Source organism: Fusarium redolens (genome assembly GCF_020744475.1).
Source record: "Fusarium redolens strain MPI-CAGE-AT-0023 chromosome Unknown BKA55scaffold_10, whole genome shotgun sequence".
Taxonomy (NCBI): Eukaryota; Fungi; Ascomycota; class Sordariomycetes; order Hypocreales; family Nectriaceae; genus Fusarium; species Fusarium redolens.
Window position 1 is genome coordinate 1,194,154 of NW_025763673.1, and position 13,221 is coordinate 1,207,374.

The 13,221-nt window shown below is 48.1% G+C and overlaps 4 protein-coding genes across 4 annotated transcripts; 2 read left to right on the forward strand and 2 right to left on the reverse strand.

The window, feature by feature from the left end:
• Positions 1 to 187: 187 nt before the first annotated feature.
• BKA55DRAFT_664707 (uncharacterized protein) lies at positions 188 to 2,837 on the forward strand (the record flags this gene model as incomplete). The annotated part of the gene is made up of 7 exons (XM_046197714.1): positions 188 to 418; positions 477 to 612; positions 667 to 866; positions 944 to 1,025; positions 1,073 to 1,378; positions 2,453 to 2,568; positions 2,763 to 2,837. 7 exons carry the CDS (start codon positions 188 to 190, stop codon positions 2,835 to 2,837), a joined length of 1,146 nt encoding a protein of 381 aa, XP_046048116.1.
• A 536-nt stretch (positions 2,838 to 3,373) lies between these two features.
• On the forward strand, positions 3,374 to 5,070 carry BKA55DRAFT_515497 (beta-lactamase/transpeptidase-like protein; the record flags this gene model as incomplete). The annotated part of the gene is made up of 3 exons (XM_046188018.1): positions 3,374 to 3,526; positions 3,603 to 4,595; positions 4,651 to 5,070. The coding sequence occupies 3 exons, from the start codon at positions 3,374 to 3,376 to the stop codon at positions 5,068 to 5,070; spliced, it is 1,566 nt and encodes a 521-aa protein (XP_046048117.1).
• A 1,510-nt stretch (positions 5,071 to 6,580) lies between these two features.
• Positions 6,581 to 7,103, reverse strand: BKA55DRAFT_664708 (uncharacterized protein; the record flags this gene model as incomplete). The annotated part of the gene is made up of 2 exons (XM_046197715.1): positions 6,738 to 7,103; positions 6,581 to 6,708 (listed from the first exon to the last, which is right to left on the reverse strand). The coding sequence occupies exons 1-2, from the start codon at positions 6,937 to 6,939 to the stop codon at positions 6,581 to 6,583; spliced, it is 330 nt and encodes a 109-aa protein (XP_046048118.1). The 5' UTR covers positions 6,940 to 7,103.
• Positions 7,104 to 8,760: 1,657 nt separating this feature from the next.
• Positions 8,761 to 9,657, reverse strand: BKA55DRAFT_691631 (uncharacterized protein; the record flags this gene model as incomplete). Its single annotated transcript, XM_046199661.1, has 1 exon — positions 8,761 to 9,657. The coding sequence occupies one exon, from the start codon at positions 9,655 to 9,657 to the stop codon at positions 8,761 to 8,763; it is 897 nt and encodes a 298-aa protein (XP_046048119.1).
• Positions 9,658 to 13,221: the final 3,564 nt, after the last annotated feature.

A 13,221-nucleotide genomic window follows, 5' to 3' on the forward strand; every position in this document is an offset into this window, starting at 1 on the left:
CACTGGATTGTATCAAAAGTCCCGTTAGCTCACAATTAGCGTTTCCCCACTAGAGCTGGTTTCCGCCAGGATCTCGGGATTACACGGGAATCGTAGAATGCTCTCGGCATAAGAACAGCAAGAAACCAAGCTCGCAGTCAGTCTCAGTACCTCTAAATTCAGTCCCTTAACCTTCATTACCGTTACGATGGCCACAACAACGATGTCCCATGGGTCACATCTCACCTCGACCTCCTCAACCGTCATGGCCAGTTGCACTACAGCAGTACCAGGGGTGCACGGCTACGTGCCATTCGACCCTAATACCTGCAACTCCAACTATCATTTCTACCCGAGCTTCACTGGCAATCTTGCCTTTGCCACAGTCTTCGGATTGAGCACCATTGCCCACTTGATCGAAGCAATCGCGTTTAGAAAGGTCTGACATTTATCCCCAGTAAATCCAGGGAAGGAGCCATTGCTGATCAAAAGAAAAGAAATTCTGCTGGGTGGTCATTATGGGAGGGGCATGGGAGACAGGCGCATTCATTGCACGAACACTCGGCTCCCGTGACCAACAAGAGGAACAGTTTGCCTTTTGGGGGCAACTTCTCTTCATGTTGGCACCACTCTGTTCGTCACGTTAACAAATGGTATCTAAGATTCCGCTACTGACCGTTGAATTAGGGGTGAATGCCTTTGTGTATATGACAGTCGCGCGAATGGTATATTTTGGGCTTGCCGACAAGCAAATATGGAATATCAAGGCGACCAAGCTGACCGTCATCTTCGTTTGGATCGATGTCATCTGCTTTTTCGTCCAAGCAGGAGGGGGTGGCATGCTGTCAAATAAAGACGAGCCGAACATTGCCAGAATCGGCACAAAAGTATATACAGCGGGTGTAGCGATACAGATGACCTTTGTCATTATCTTTGGAGCCATGACTGCGTGGTTCTATCGCAGAATACGTCACGTGCCTCGCTGCAACAATGGCCGAATGAAGGGTTTAACGTTGGTGATGTTGGCGGGATTACTTCTCATCGTGGTAGGTTTGGAGACTCAGAGACTTGAACGAACTCATGGCACGTCAAGTCACCGCTAACTTCAGAGTATTACAGGTTCGAACCGTTTATCGCCTGATTGAATTCGGGCCCGGCCTCACTGCAGACAACCCCCTACTAACGAAGGAAGTCTATCCTTTCGCCCTCGATGCATTTCCGATGAGCTTGGCGCTGATAATGCTCAATGCGATGCATCCTGGCCTCGTTCTACGTGGGAAGGATAGCGAATTTCCCTCTCTCGGCCGAGCGGAAAGAACAGCTATACGAAGGCAGAAAAAGAAGGAACGCCAACAATCAAGGGCTACTAACATTACTCGCAAAAACAGAGAGTATATCCGTATGGGGCATATCGGATAGCAAACTAGCCGCTAGATGTTAGGACACGTCCAACGTATTATTGTCAGTCTGCGTTTCTCTCTAAAAGCCTGGAGATGAGGCAATGACCGCGCAGTCATGTGTCGTTTTCTTGGATTCATATACACAGAAAGACCTCCCCTTTGTAGCGACTTACGTCCGCATGTCCACGTGCTTGTTAGATTAATTAATTGTCAGACATCTCTCTGCAGGTACACAGTAGAAGTCTCTTTCGAATTAAGCACCAGCGAGAAAGCCTGGGGCTACAGTTACAGGTTATGTGGTGATGGTAGCTTGGCAAAGCCGTGAACAACACGCCATCATTGTAAGACGTAGGGAGAATAGGATGTCAATTAGGTTGTACTCACTCTTCAGCATCTAGCCTTACTTAGGGTCCAAAGGGCGGGAGTCTCTGAGCTTCTTCATTTTTCTCACAGCCTGCTTCACGATGCGCTTGTTAAAGCTGAAATAAGAGAGAAGGCTTCACTCTAGCAGTCTGTGGGGCAAGCACCTAAGCTTCCTCATTCAATTCCCGCTAAAATGACGTCCCTATTTCCCGTATATCGACGACTGTAAGTATGAATCCGTTTACAGATAGTCTCTGACGCTTGATGCCTGTTCTGCTGCATAGCAATCGCATGTAAGTTTACCACATCGCGATTCCCGGGCAAATCTGATGCACTAAATTAGAAATTTAAGAATAACCTTGCATGATAACTCTCAGGGATATCTACCCCGGCTTTAGAACTTCTGGTGACAAGGGTGAAACGGGAAACAAGGGCCACCCTGGAAGTTCGTCGTAATAGGCGAATTATACATGATTTGAATGGCGAGCCTAACCATATTTGAATGGCGAGCCTTAACCATAGCTGGCTGTATTACGTGCTTGCGCGAGGGGGGCATTCCTGTCTGTGGGTCTAGCGCCCTTCCCTGGGAGCAGCCTCCTGATAGCTTCGCGAGGGGGAGCGGCCGCCATGTTGAAGCGGTGTTTAATTATGCTTATCTTTCGAGTCGGCCTATGCCCTTCTCGTGTACTACCTTGACGCTTACTTCATAGACATTCTTAGCCGCCCAGTCAACCGGCAACCGACTCTTCGTCAAGCTGATAAGTGCATGGAGTCTTATAGTTACGGCCGCATTCACTGGACCGTTTCCCATCCCTATTGCAATAATGTAAGAAGTAAAGTCTTGAGTTCTCTTAAGCACGGCTCTTGTTGTAAACCAGTGGCCCGCGGCCAAAATCAAAGCAAGGTTCAGGCATAATAGGCGGCTCTATTGTGGATATCTTCTCAGCTCGGAATTCTCCATGAGGCTCTCCTGAGCTTCTTGGTTCTTTGGGGATAGGTTGAGTTGACTCATCCTTCCAGACGTGCTTGAAACAAGCTGCCATCGTTCCATTTCCACAGTCTCGGGGTACCAATTTGGCATCCTTCAAGGCTTAGTTTGAATTGCGGCTGTGTGAACGCGCGGCCCCTAAAACACGCCAATAGCACACTCGGCGAAGCGAATTGTCATAGTGAGGTTCTTCGGCCCTTCTATAGAGAACTGGCGACGCAAAGAGATGCGTGGCCCATGCGGTTGCCCCAGATCTCTTCTCTGATTAGTGAAATAACTTTTGAATTGATATTAGAATCCATTAGTCACATATGGATACATTACCGGTGCCGTTCTAGTTTGGCGTGCAATAATCTTGGCTCCCTCAGCCACGATGCTTGCGAATGATGGACGTAAAGCTTTATGGTTATTACGCATAAACGGCGCCCCTTGGAAGCTTAATCAGATCCATTTCTATTCTTCCTATAAATATACGGCGCATGCCATTATACTAACGCGGATTCAAGTACAGTTCGCCATCACAGTTGCCGCCTGATAACCGACTTGTCTGATCAAAATATAAGTGGCATTAGTGGTGTATAAATAAGACATCATGCTGCGGTTTCGGAATCTCATCACCAGCCTCGCTATAGGTTTCACCTTGATGGACGCAACTGCCCAGGCGAACGATCGCAGTTCAGTGGGCAAGACTCCGCTCACCGAGGATTTCGCCAGTTTTGTGACAGAGATATTGGATAAGTGGAAAGTCCCGGGTTTGTCGATTGCTGTGATTGATGGCGACCAGGTCTTCGCTGAGGTATGACCTTGATTCCTCTGCGCTCTGCAACATCGGCTTGAATGCGTGAGTGTTGATGATACTGATACAGATATAGGGATACGGCTTTGCGATATTGCCTGGTGAGCCAGCCACACCGGAAACGCTTTGGTACGCCGCTTCAACTACAAAGGCACACACTGCCACTACCCTAGCCCGCCTGATTAACTTCGGAGAGCACACGGCTCTCGCCAACGGTTGGTCAACGACAATCTCATCTATTATCCATGACGATTTCGTCCTTCGGGATGCGTGGGCGACAGAGCATATCACGCTAGACGACGCTGTAAGCCATCGCGTAGGGATGGCGGCTCACGATAAATCCTATGCACGGGTAGTGGAAGGGAAGGAGATTAAGCCTAAGGATATTGTTCGCAACTTGAGGAATCTACCCTTATCTACCGAACCCCGGCTCAAGTTCTCTTATACGAATTTGATGTATACCACGCTCTCACATGTCATTGAGACTGTTACGGGCAAATGGCTTGGAGACGTAATGAAGGAGCTGATCTGGGATCCGCTGGATATGAACTCCACTTTTTTCGACTTGCAGGATGCAATCAATGCACCATATCAACTCGCTTCGGGGTACTACTGGGACAAGAAGGAAGGAAAATATGGAGAGGTTCCCTTCATGAACGTTACGGAACTTAGCGGCGCCGGGGCTATCTTCTCTAATGTCCTTGACTACGCTAAATGGGTGAAATGCCTGCTTCACGAAGCACCACCATTCTCCAAGGAGGTGCACAAGGACATAAAGTCTCCGAGAATCCTTAAATCCATACAACCGAATGGTCCCTACGATATCACGACATACGGACTGGGCTGGGAGCGTACCCACTTTAAGGGGCATGTTATATACAAGCACAGCGGAGGATTGCACGCCTATGGTGCCCAGGTCTACTGGTTGCCCGAGACCAAGTATGGCGTCGTTGCGTTCGCGAACACGGCCACTACGTCGAATGCCGCTGAGGAAATCCTGGCATGGAAGTTGATTCAAGACCGGCTTGGGATCCCAGAGAAGGAGCGCTTTGATTTTGATGCTAAGTTCGTCACGTCTTCCGTCATGCTATGAAACATTGACTGACTAATACAGCTACCAAAAGTTTTGGAACGGTCTAAGCAGTACCGTAGATGAGACTGTTGATATTCTCTACCCCGAGCGACCGAATCCGCCGCTGCCCGCCACCGTGAATACCACCAAATTGCAGGGCATATACTACGATCCAGGATACGGACGCATCGCATTACGCGAGAAGCCTCACCCTAACAGATCAGATGAGAAGATCCTTGTTGCAGACCGCCAGGAGATGACGTGGAAGTACCAGATGAACCTGCACCACGTCTCTGGTGACTATTGGGTTGTCTACTTGCCATTATTGGAGAATCCAGGGTACTTCACCGAGTTCGTAGCAGCAGAGTTCAAGATCGGAAATGATGGAAAGCCGGTTGGACTGCAGGTGGACTGGGTTAACCGAGTTACTGATGAGGTTGAAGGAAAGGTCCTGTTCAAGAAGGTTGATTAGCTATGAACTAGGTAGTAACAGCTTGAAATACGTAAACACGAAGTAACCTTCGTGCATCTATACATTAAATGATAGTTATATAGCAATTCGGGACACCAAAGTAATGATGAACAATTTTCAGGGAGAGGAAAGTGATACTATTGTCGCATCTCTAACTCGAAACAACAACGAAGGCGACATCCGGGCTCATAGCGGTCGTGAAGCGTCGGAACTTCCTCATCACTAGACCCCAGAACTGCATGATCTTCATTAGGAATATAAGGGGTTCCGTGGCGAGTAAGAAAGGCAAGGCAAAGTGGCGCCAATTCTTTGAGCTGTTCAAGGAGACAGGCCGCTTTTGCGACGGTCTTCTGATAAAGTGTGAAAGACATCCAGATCGAACGACGCTACTGAAGGAGCCCGTTGACTTTGACAAAGCTTGTCCTGGTATGGATTCCTCCGAGGTCTGGTAAATATAGACTAGTCTTTCTTGACTAAGAAACCGAGGTGGTGCCACTTTGCGGTGGAGGAAAGGCGGGGGGTGGCTAAATGGCGAAAATGATTCCCACATTACTCGGCGGAATTTGGATCAACTCGCTCCTACATGGAAATAGAGCTTCCCACTAGTTCTTTTGTAGTCGGTTTATAATTAGTGCAGCTAGGTCTACGGCAATGAACCCCCTTGACCGTCATCGTATGTACAAAATGAAATATCAGTGGCACCAACGGTCTCAACCAGACTGCTTTAACTCCCAAGACAGTTAACCAGTCGTACTCCAGTATTTTCTCTAGGCTTGTCTTTCATGAGTCCGTTATCCACGTTTAGCGTAGTGAAGTCAGCGTGCCATCCGTCCTTGTGTGGACTAGATTTTCTGAGGTATGAACCAGAATCGGGAGTTGGCAGAAAGGCCAGGGCGTTCGCATCAATGCCTACAACCAAATTTTCTTCTAGACGTAGCTAGTTCTCACCGCCCCTCCTCCAAGTCCAGGCCGACGCCGCGGCAAGAAGCCACAACAGCTGCCCAAGTCGGAATCGATGTGCACCAGATCCAGGCAGCGCTCCCAGTGAGCCATCCATATACCTGCTGTTAAAATATCATATTGGCCTCGCCTGCGGTTTTCTACTTCGACTGCTACACACCCAGACTTGCATAGTTAATATATAACTACCGGATATCGCTGCCATGCGGCTGTATGGCAGCGATGGTGTTTCCCTAAGGCAGTTTGATTGTATGTTTATGATTCCTTATGTTGGTTTTGCGCCGCTGAACCTGCTTTATATTCATCATTTGGCATATTTGCTTCTGTAACCGGTCAGGGTTATGAATAAAAGTGGTATGGTGTTGTCTTGTCTCAAGGACACGCAATCAAGATCCAAAGACAGCTCTTCGGTTTCTATCTCTACGAAGCACTGTAGCTCTTTCTTTGGCTCTTTTTCTTATAGCTGAGTATGCGTGAAACTATAGTGACTTTCTGGGCTTTTATTTGAACCCGCATTGGCTTACCCTTGATCTGAAATGGTCCATGAGTTTTATACCCTGGCTTCGAAGCCCCACTCCTTTTGTCGGTTGCAGGTTTTACGAACTCTAATCGAGTCCGTGGCAAACTTGCAGTTAGATCGGTATTGTCTACACGAGGCGAAGAGGTTAGTTCTGCATTCTAGTAGGGTCTGCCAAGAAGAAACTTACTGGGAACGTCGCCGAAGTCGCAGTCGCCCGTAAGAGCAATGCAGGGAGTCATCTTAGCAGCGACGCTGCCAAGGTCTGAACAGCGGCATCTAAGGTCGGTTGTCTTGGATCCGGCCCTTTCGATGACGGCTTCCGTGCAGGTAGCGGCGCAACGCTGAAATCTCCGACACCAGGCCAGGTAGAGTTGTGCAGGAAAGCCCATTATTGATGTAATTGTAAGATGGTTGCAGAAAAGAAGAGAGGTTATCAGGGGTTGTAATTGGATGCTACAGAGAGAAGGGACTTTATCTTTTTATAGCTCTGTTCGATACCGAGTACGAGGCTTGTGGATAAAACAAGATAAGACGGAGAGACACTTCTAAAAGGATGCTGACTACCTGGAACAAACATTTTTCATTCGCTCTTTATCTCTAGATGCTTAGATTTAAGCATGCTAATGGCCTCTGGGAAACAAATTAACAGTCTAAGATAGCCTGTCTTTCATCAAGCGCCGATATAAGGCACACTATCATCACAATCGCCGACCGATCCTGGTGGCTAATCGTTCCGGGGTCAATGTAATCTCCCAGCTCAGCTTTGCGCGCGATGCCTGTCTGCCTCACAGGGTCCTCAGGTTATGCTAGCCAACTAAGGTCATGCCATACACCTCATTTATGGGATCCCTTGCGTCGGCACAGCCCTCCGTCAAGTCTCTTGCTTCACTTGCCTTATGTAATCTCATAAGAAGTCTATCTGATGAGGCATTTACTAGCAAAATACCGTATAAATTATTTAAATAGGATTATGACTTCAGGACCAATTCGTAATAACATATGGGCACATAATATCTGCGGAGCGCAATAAAAGAATGTCCTTGCAAGCGGCAATATGCAATACACGAAGAAATCATTGTGACGGTCGTGGTGGGCAGACTTGTCAGATATTAAGGTGAATCGTGTATATTTCTTGATTCTGTCGCAATCGAAGGACCATTGAGACCTTATATCTTCGACTGGTTCCTTCTAGGACTTGAGTCCTAGAAAGTCCTAGATGAAAGTCCTACGATCTAAGTTTAGGACTTCAAACTTTAATCCTGAACCTTAATCCTGAAGTTGAGGGTGAACCCTCCAACATTCAACAACAGGGAACTCAGCTTTTGTATCACAATGATTGGTGGAGTGAGGAGAGTGCACGGACCAGGATTTCTTGTATTCGAACCCAGGCACAAGGGGTTGGAAAAGGGCGGTCAATAGGCGGACGGGTACCCGTCCTTCTAAAATTGGACGGGTCCCGTCCCTGTTTCCATATGTGGTATAGTTTGCTCCGCTATCGGATCGTCGGTATCATCACCCCTTACCCTTGCAAGATCCAGTTCCAGATTCAACTACGTATCTGAGGTACGATGATCCACGAGTAATCCACCAGAGATACGTCCCGTCAAGAGATGATTGGTATAAGACCCAGCCACCGGGAACCTCACTAGGTAACCGCCAGTATAGAAGAGCAATGGGCCTGCCTTTTAGGATATCCAAAAGCAAGCTACGGCTGGTGTCTTGATTATAAGCAGATGGGGAGGTGCTGCACCGCCTCGACGGGTCTAAGAGAGTGGGCTAAAGAAGAGATGATGGCTTATTTAGACTGGGACAAAGCAGAGGCTGATCGCATCGAAGCACAAGTAGCTGCGGAGACTGAGAACGGACGGCTATTTACAAGCAGAAGAGGCATGGGGGAGCTCTGGGAAATAGCCCAGCAGGATATCGATGAACAAGCCTTGTACTCGGCCGTGGAAGATGAAGAAAGCTGTATTGTGGTACAGCTCTAGCTCTAGTAGGATTTGGAGTAAATCTGGAACTCAGACATGTCGTGGCTATTTCACCTCAAGCCAGTGGTTCATTGAAATAGCTGGTAAATAGGACTCGTTAAACTACCTGAGGCAGTGGAACATAAAGGCGTAAGGTAGTCCGATAGCGGAGAAAACTATACCAAATATGGGAACAGGGACGGGACCCGTCCAATTTTAGAAGGACGGGTACCCGTCCGCCTATTAGCCGCCTTGGAAAAGAGTGGTGCACGGGCCACAAAAACTTGTAATGGATGTCATTACCAGTGGTAATTGGTACAGTAGGTCAAAGGCTACAAGGAGCTTCGGTACCCATGTCTCTTCGAGGGGAACCTTTTCTTCGAACCACTTGGTCGCTTGACTTTCCAGAGTAAGATCTATATTATATGACTTGGATACGAAGTTGGTCAACGCTTTGCCGAGAATCTGATCGTCAACCGTACAAAGGGCGGCAATGGTCCTTCGTACGGCTGGCTTGTTATCACAGAGTCCATCTGGACCCGTTGCCGACATGTACTTCTCTGTCCAATGATTCTTCTCTTCCTTGGTGTTGGCATGATACCTGCGTATCATTATAGCTATATCTTCGCATATCTGGTCGGTCTCGGTACAGAGGCTGCAATGATTCACGTTCCCTGCGTACCGTTCAAGATGCAACGTTTCTAGCCAGCTCAGGATTCTCTGTGCTACCTCGGAACCTGCAGCGGTGCAGTTTTTGAGAGTGTGATCTAAGCCGGTGTTATCGAGAACGTAACAAAGCTGACAGCCAACGGTAGCCCATTTTTCAAGCTCGATGCCTACCTTGCACCGTAGCTTCATATGTACTTGGTAATCCTCGTCTCCCTTCTTAAACGTTGCCTGATCGTCAAGATGATTAAGTATAGCCTGTCGCTTATTGATCGCGCTGGTAGTGGTACTGCTACCAGGGTGCCCAAATAATGGCCAGTGTTTCCGAATATCATTATCGGGAGGCTGGTCTGGGATGTTCTGGCCCGTGAAGCTGGGAGGGAGAGTTCGCTTTCGCTTTGGAGGTGGGGATACGACCCCCAGACCCTGCCGTTGATAGTCCGACCGCCTCTTGGAGGACAGATGATGATTCATACATGGGCACTTTCGTTCGTTCGTTCATTCGTTCGTTCGGTTTAAAACGTTTAAGCATGTTAAATCGTTTAACCGTTTAAGGGCATCCTAAAACCGTTTGAACGGTTAAACGATTTTTCAGCCCTAGCACTCGAAAAATCTTTCAAAATGTCGAGCTCCGGAGACCTTCGCTTAGGTCAAGGGCAAGGATCACGACCATTGTGAATAGCTTCACGGTCAGCGTGAACGCTACACCATACCTAGCGTCAGGTAACAGCCTGCTGCCTATGAGATCGGCAGACTGAACACAGGTATAAGAGACCGACTCTCGTCGCTCTTTAGATAGAAGAGATGGTCCTCAATCTACACTGATCTTTTGTTCAATGTCTGCATTCGTGTATCGGTGCTAGGCCGACACAAAACCCATTGATATTGGGTCTCAATCCATGATACCGAGTTCAAAATCTCGCCTTTTACCTATCAATATGTCATCTGACACATCGTCTATTATTGGTGCTACAGAAAACCCCCCAGATGTCAATGGATTGCCGTCAAACTTCCTCTCAATTATGGACATCACGAAGGACCGTTCAAATACACGCGGACGCAAGACTGGAGGTAAAACCATCTATACTTGCACTGCGTGTGGAGATAAACGATACGACCATAAGGCAAATGCTGCCAATCACGTCAGAAACAACCACCCCGTCGCATCCAGATCCACCAGGTCTGTATCGGGCACCCAGCGCTCAATCTCCGCACATTTTCGCCCTGTAGCAAGCGAGGACGCACTTCGAAATGCCTTCAACCCGCAAGCATATCAGGAAGCATTGATCAGCATACTCACGCGTCGGAGAGTGCCCTTTTCGGCTATTGAATGGGACGAGTTTAAACAACTCGCTCTCGCTTGTAACCCATACATCAAAGACTCCCTCATTACCTCACGGCGTACGATGGTCCGATATATTGCAGCAAACTATGATTTTTACATCAGCGAGATCAAGGACAGTCTCACCACCGCGTCAAGTCCGATTCATATCTCAACAGACCTCTGGACATCACCGCATAGACATTCTCTACTTGCTGTGTGTGCACAATGGGTAGATAAAGACTACAAGCTTCGTAAGGCACTACTATCTCTACCAGAATGTGCAGAGAGTCATTCTGGAGAAGCTCAAGCGCAGGCTGTTATCGATACTTTAGAGAAGTACGGGATACAGTCAAAACTTGGTTGGCACACGGGTGACAACGCGACTTCAAACGACACATGTCTTGAGTCTATACAACGCAAGCTAATGAGTAGACATAAGGTTAGTTAACTACGCAGTTTAGGCTATAGGCTGACATTGAGTGGATTAAATTCAACGCAAAAGGACGTCGTATACGCTGTATCGCGCATATCATTAATCTATCCCTTCAAGCCTTCCTTCTCGCATCTTCTAAAGAGGCTCTAGTCGCAGCACTCGAGTCAGCATCCGGTGTCACTGGAGAGGAGCTTCTCTCCCAGTTTTCCGAGGTCCTAACCTCTCATCGAAAGAAGGCTGCCGCCGAACGAAATACAGCAAAGAGAAAGAACGGAGAGCCGGCCAGAAAGCACAAGCGCAAGGGCAGCACGGCTAGCAATACGTCCGTGATATCGGCTGACGACTTTAGCGGCGTTGAGAATGTCCCTGCATTACGCAAGCTTCATGGCTTAGCTGTGTGGCTAAGTTCATCAAGCCTCCACCAGAATGCGTGGGATAAGGCAGTGGGACTGCGCTTAGGGATGGATAACCGTACCCGCTGGTCGTCCTGGTATCAGGTCATTGATCGTGTGATTAGGAAGAAGGACAGAATCCAGTCCTTCATGTCTGATCACGAAGAGGTCATCGGAGACAATCGGCTATTAGTTGGAGATTGGGAGTTGCTAGGCAAAGTACATACGTTTCTTCAGCCATTTGCTTCAGCAACATTGTATGCAGAGGGAGATGACTCGTCTATCTCACAATCGTTGATGCTGATGGATATGTTGTTACTCCATTACGAAGAACAACAGGTACCATTCAATCTATCCACATCAAGTCGATTACTAACATTGTATCAGAAGCTATATCAGTCGGATGAACACTCCGACGAACGGATGGTTCGAGCCATCGATATGGGATGGTTTATCCTCTCTAAATACTACCGCCTAACTGACGAGGTTCCCGTATACGCCGCCGCTCTCCTCCTTGATCCCCGTAAACGCATCGCGTATATCAAGCAGAACTGGCCAAAGGAATGGCATGAAGATACTATTGCCTCGGCCACAGCATTCTGGCAAAAGGAATTTAATTACGAGCAACCCAGCGACCATCCCTCCACCCCGACGTCGATGCCACCACCGCTGGCAAAGAAGCCAAATCAACTCGCGATACTATCAAAGAAGCTGGAGGTTAGGAGTATTAACGCGAGTGTTAGGGATGATTTCACTAGCTTCATCAACGTTGATGCAACAGATATCCCTCCGGATTGTACGCCTCTGGAGTGGTGGTGTCAACCACAGCAGAGAAAGCAGTATCCGAAACTTAGCCGCATGGCTATTTGCATTCTTTCTATCCCAGCAGAGTCATCGGAGCCGGAGAGGACGTTTTCTGGGGCAAGAAGAACATGTTCATGGGATAGATTACGAATCACATGCAAAACTATCGAGATGATTGAATGTACGGGCAATTGGTTGCGTCAAGGACTCATACAGCCTCTGCATGAGAACGGGATGGGTTTAATCGGAATCCCACGGCCGGAGGGTGACTCTCAGGACGTTGACGATGATAGTGGCCATTATTTCGACTGGTATTAGAGCAGGCGCGGTGGATATTTCTCACCGTCATAAATCGTTCATTTGTTCGTTTAAATCGTTTATTCGTTCGTTTAACCGTTTGCAATATTTTTGAACCGTTCAAACGTTTGAGGAAATATTCGACCGTTTAAACGGTTTGCCCATGTATGTGATGATTCCTCTGTTTGTCAGGGCCGGGCTGCTCTTGCTGACGAGATTCGTGATCGACTATCTCTGTACCCTCTTCCTGCATACTGAAACATGCGATCATCTCTTGCTGCTCTCTTTTAAACTCTTCAACCTCCCAGCTTGGATCATCTGGTCGATCACGACGAATAGACATTGACCGTTGTTGTCGAGTAGAGCTTGACGATATAATCGGTTGCGCGAGGGATCTGCGCGATATGCTTTCTGGAGCATCGGGGGTGGAGGCTTGGTCTGAGGACGACGGCGATGATGGTACCACTATCGGTGTGCTCGCCCGTCGGCCTTCGTTTCCTTCTCTGACTTGTGGACTACTGAGCGGGCTAGACTGGACGTTCCGTTTGAACGGACCCTCTACGCGTGGGGTATGTTTCAGAAAACTAGGCAGATAGAGGAACTCGTGCCATCTTGATGAAGCCCATCGATAGAGTTCGAGCAGCTGCGGCTGTAGCTTTGTCGGAAATGCACCATCTAGACCATAGGTACTGGCTCGTTGCAGCGGACGGTGTCCGCTCTGCCAAGCAAAAGCAACATTCCGGCGGGCATGTACACTGCGGTCGTCGAATCTATTAAATGACTCGTAT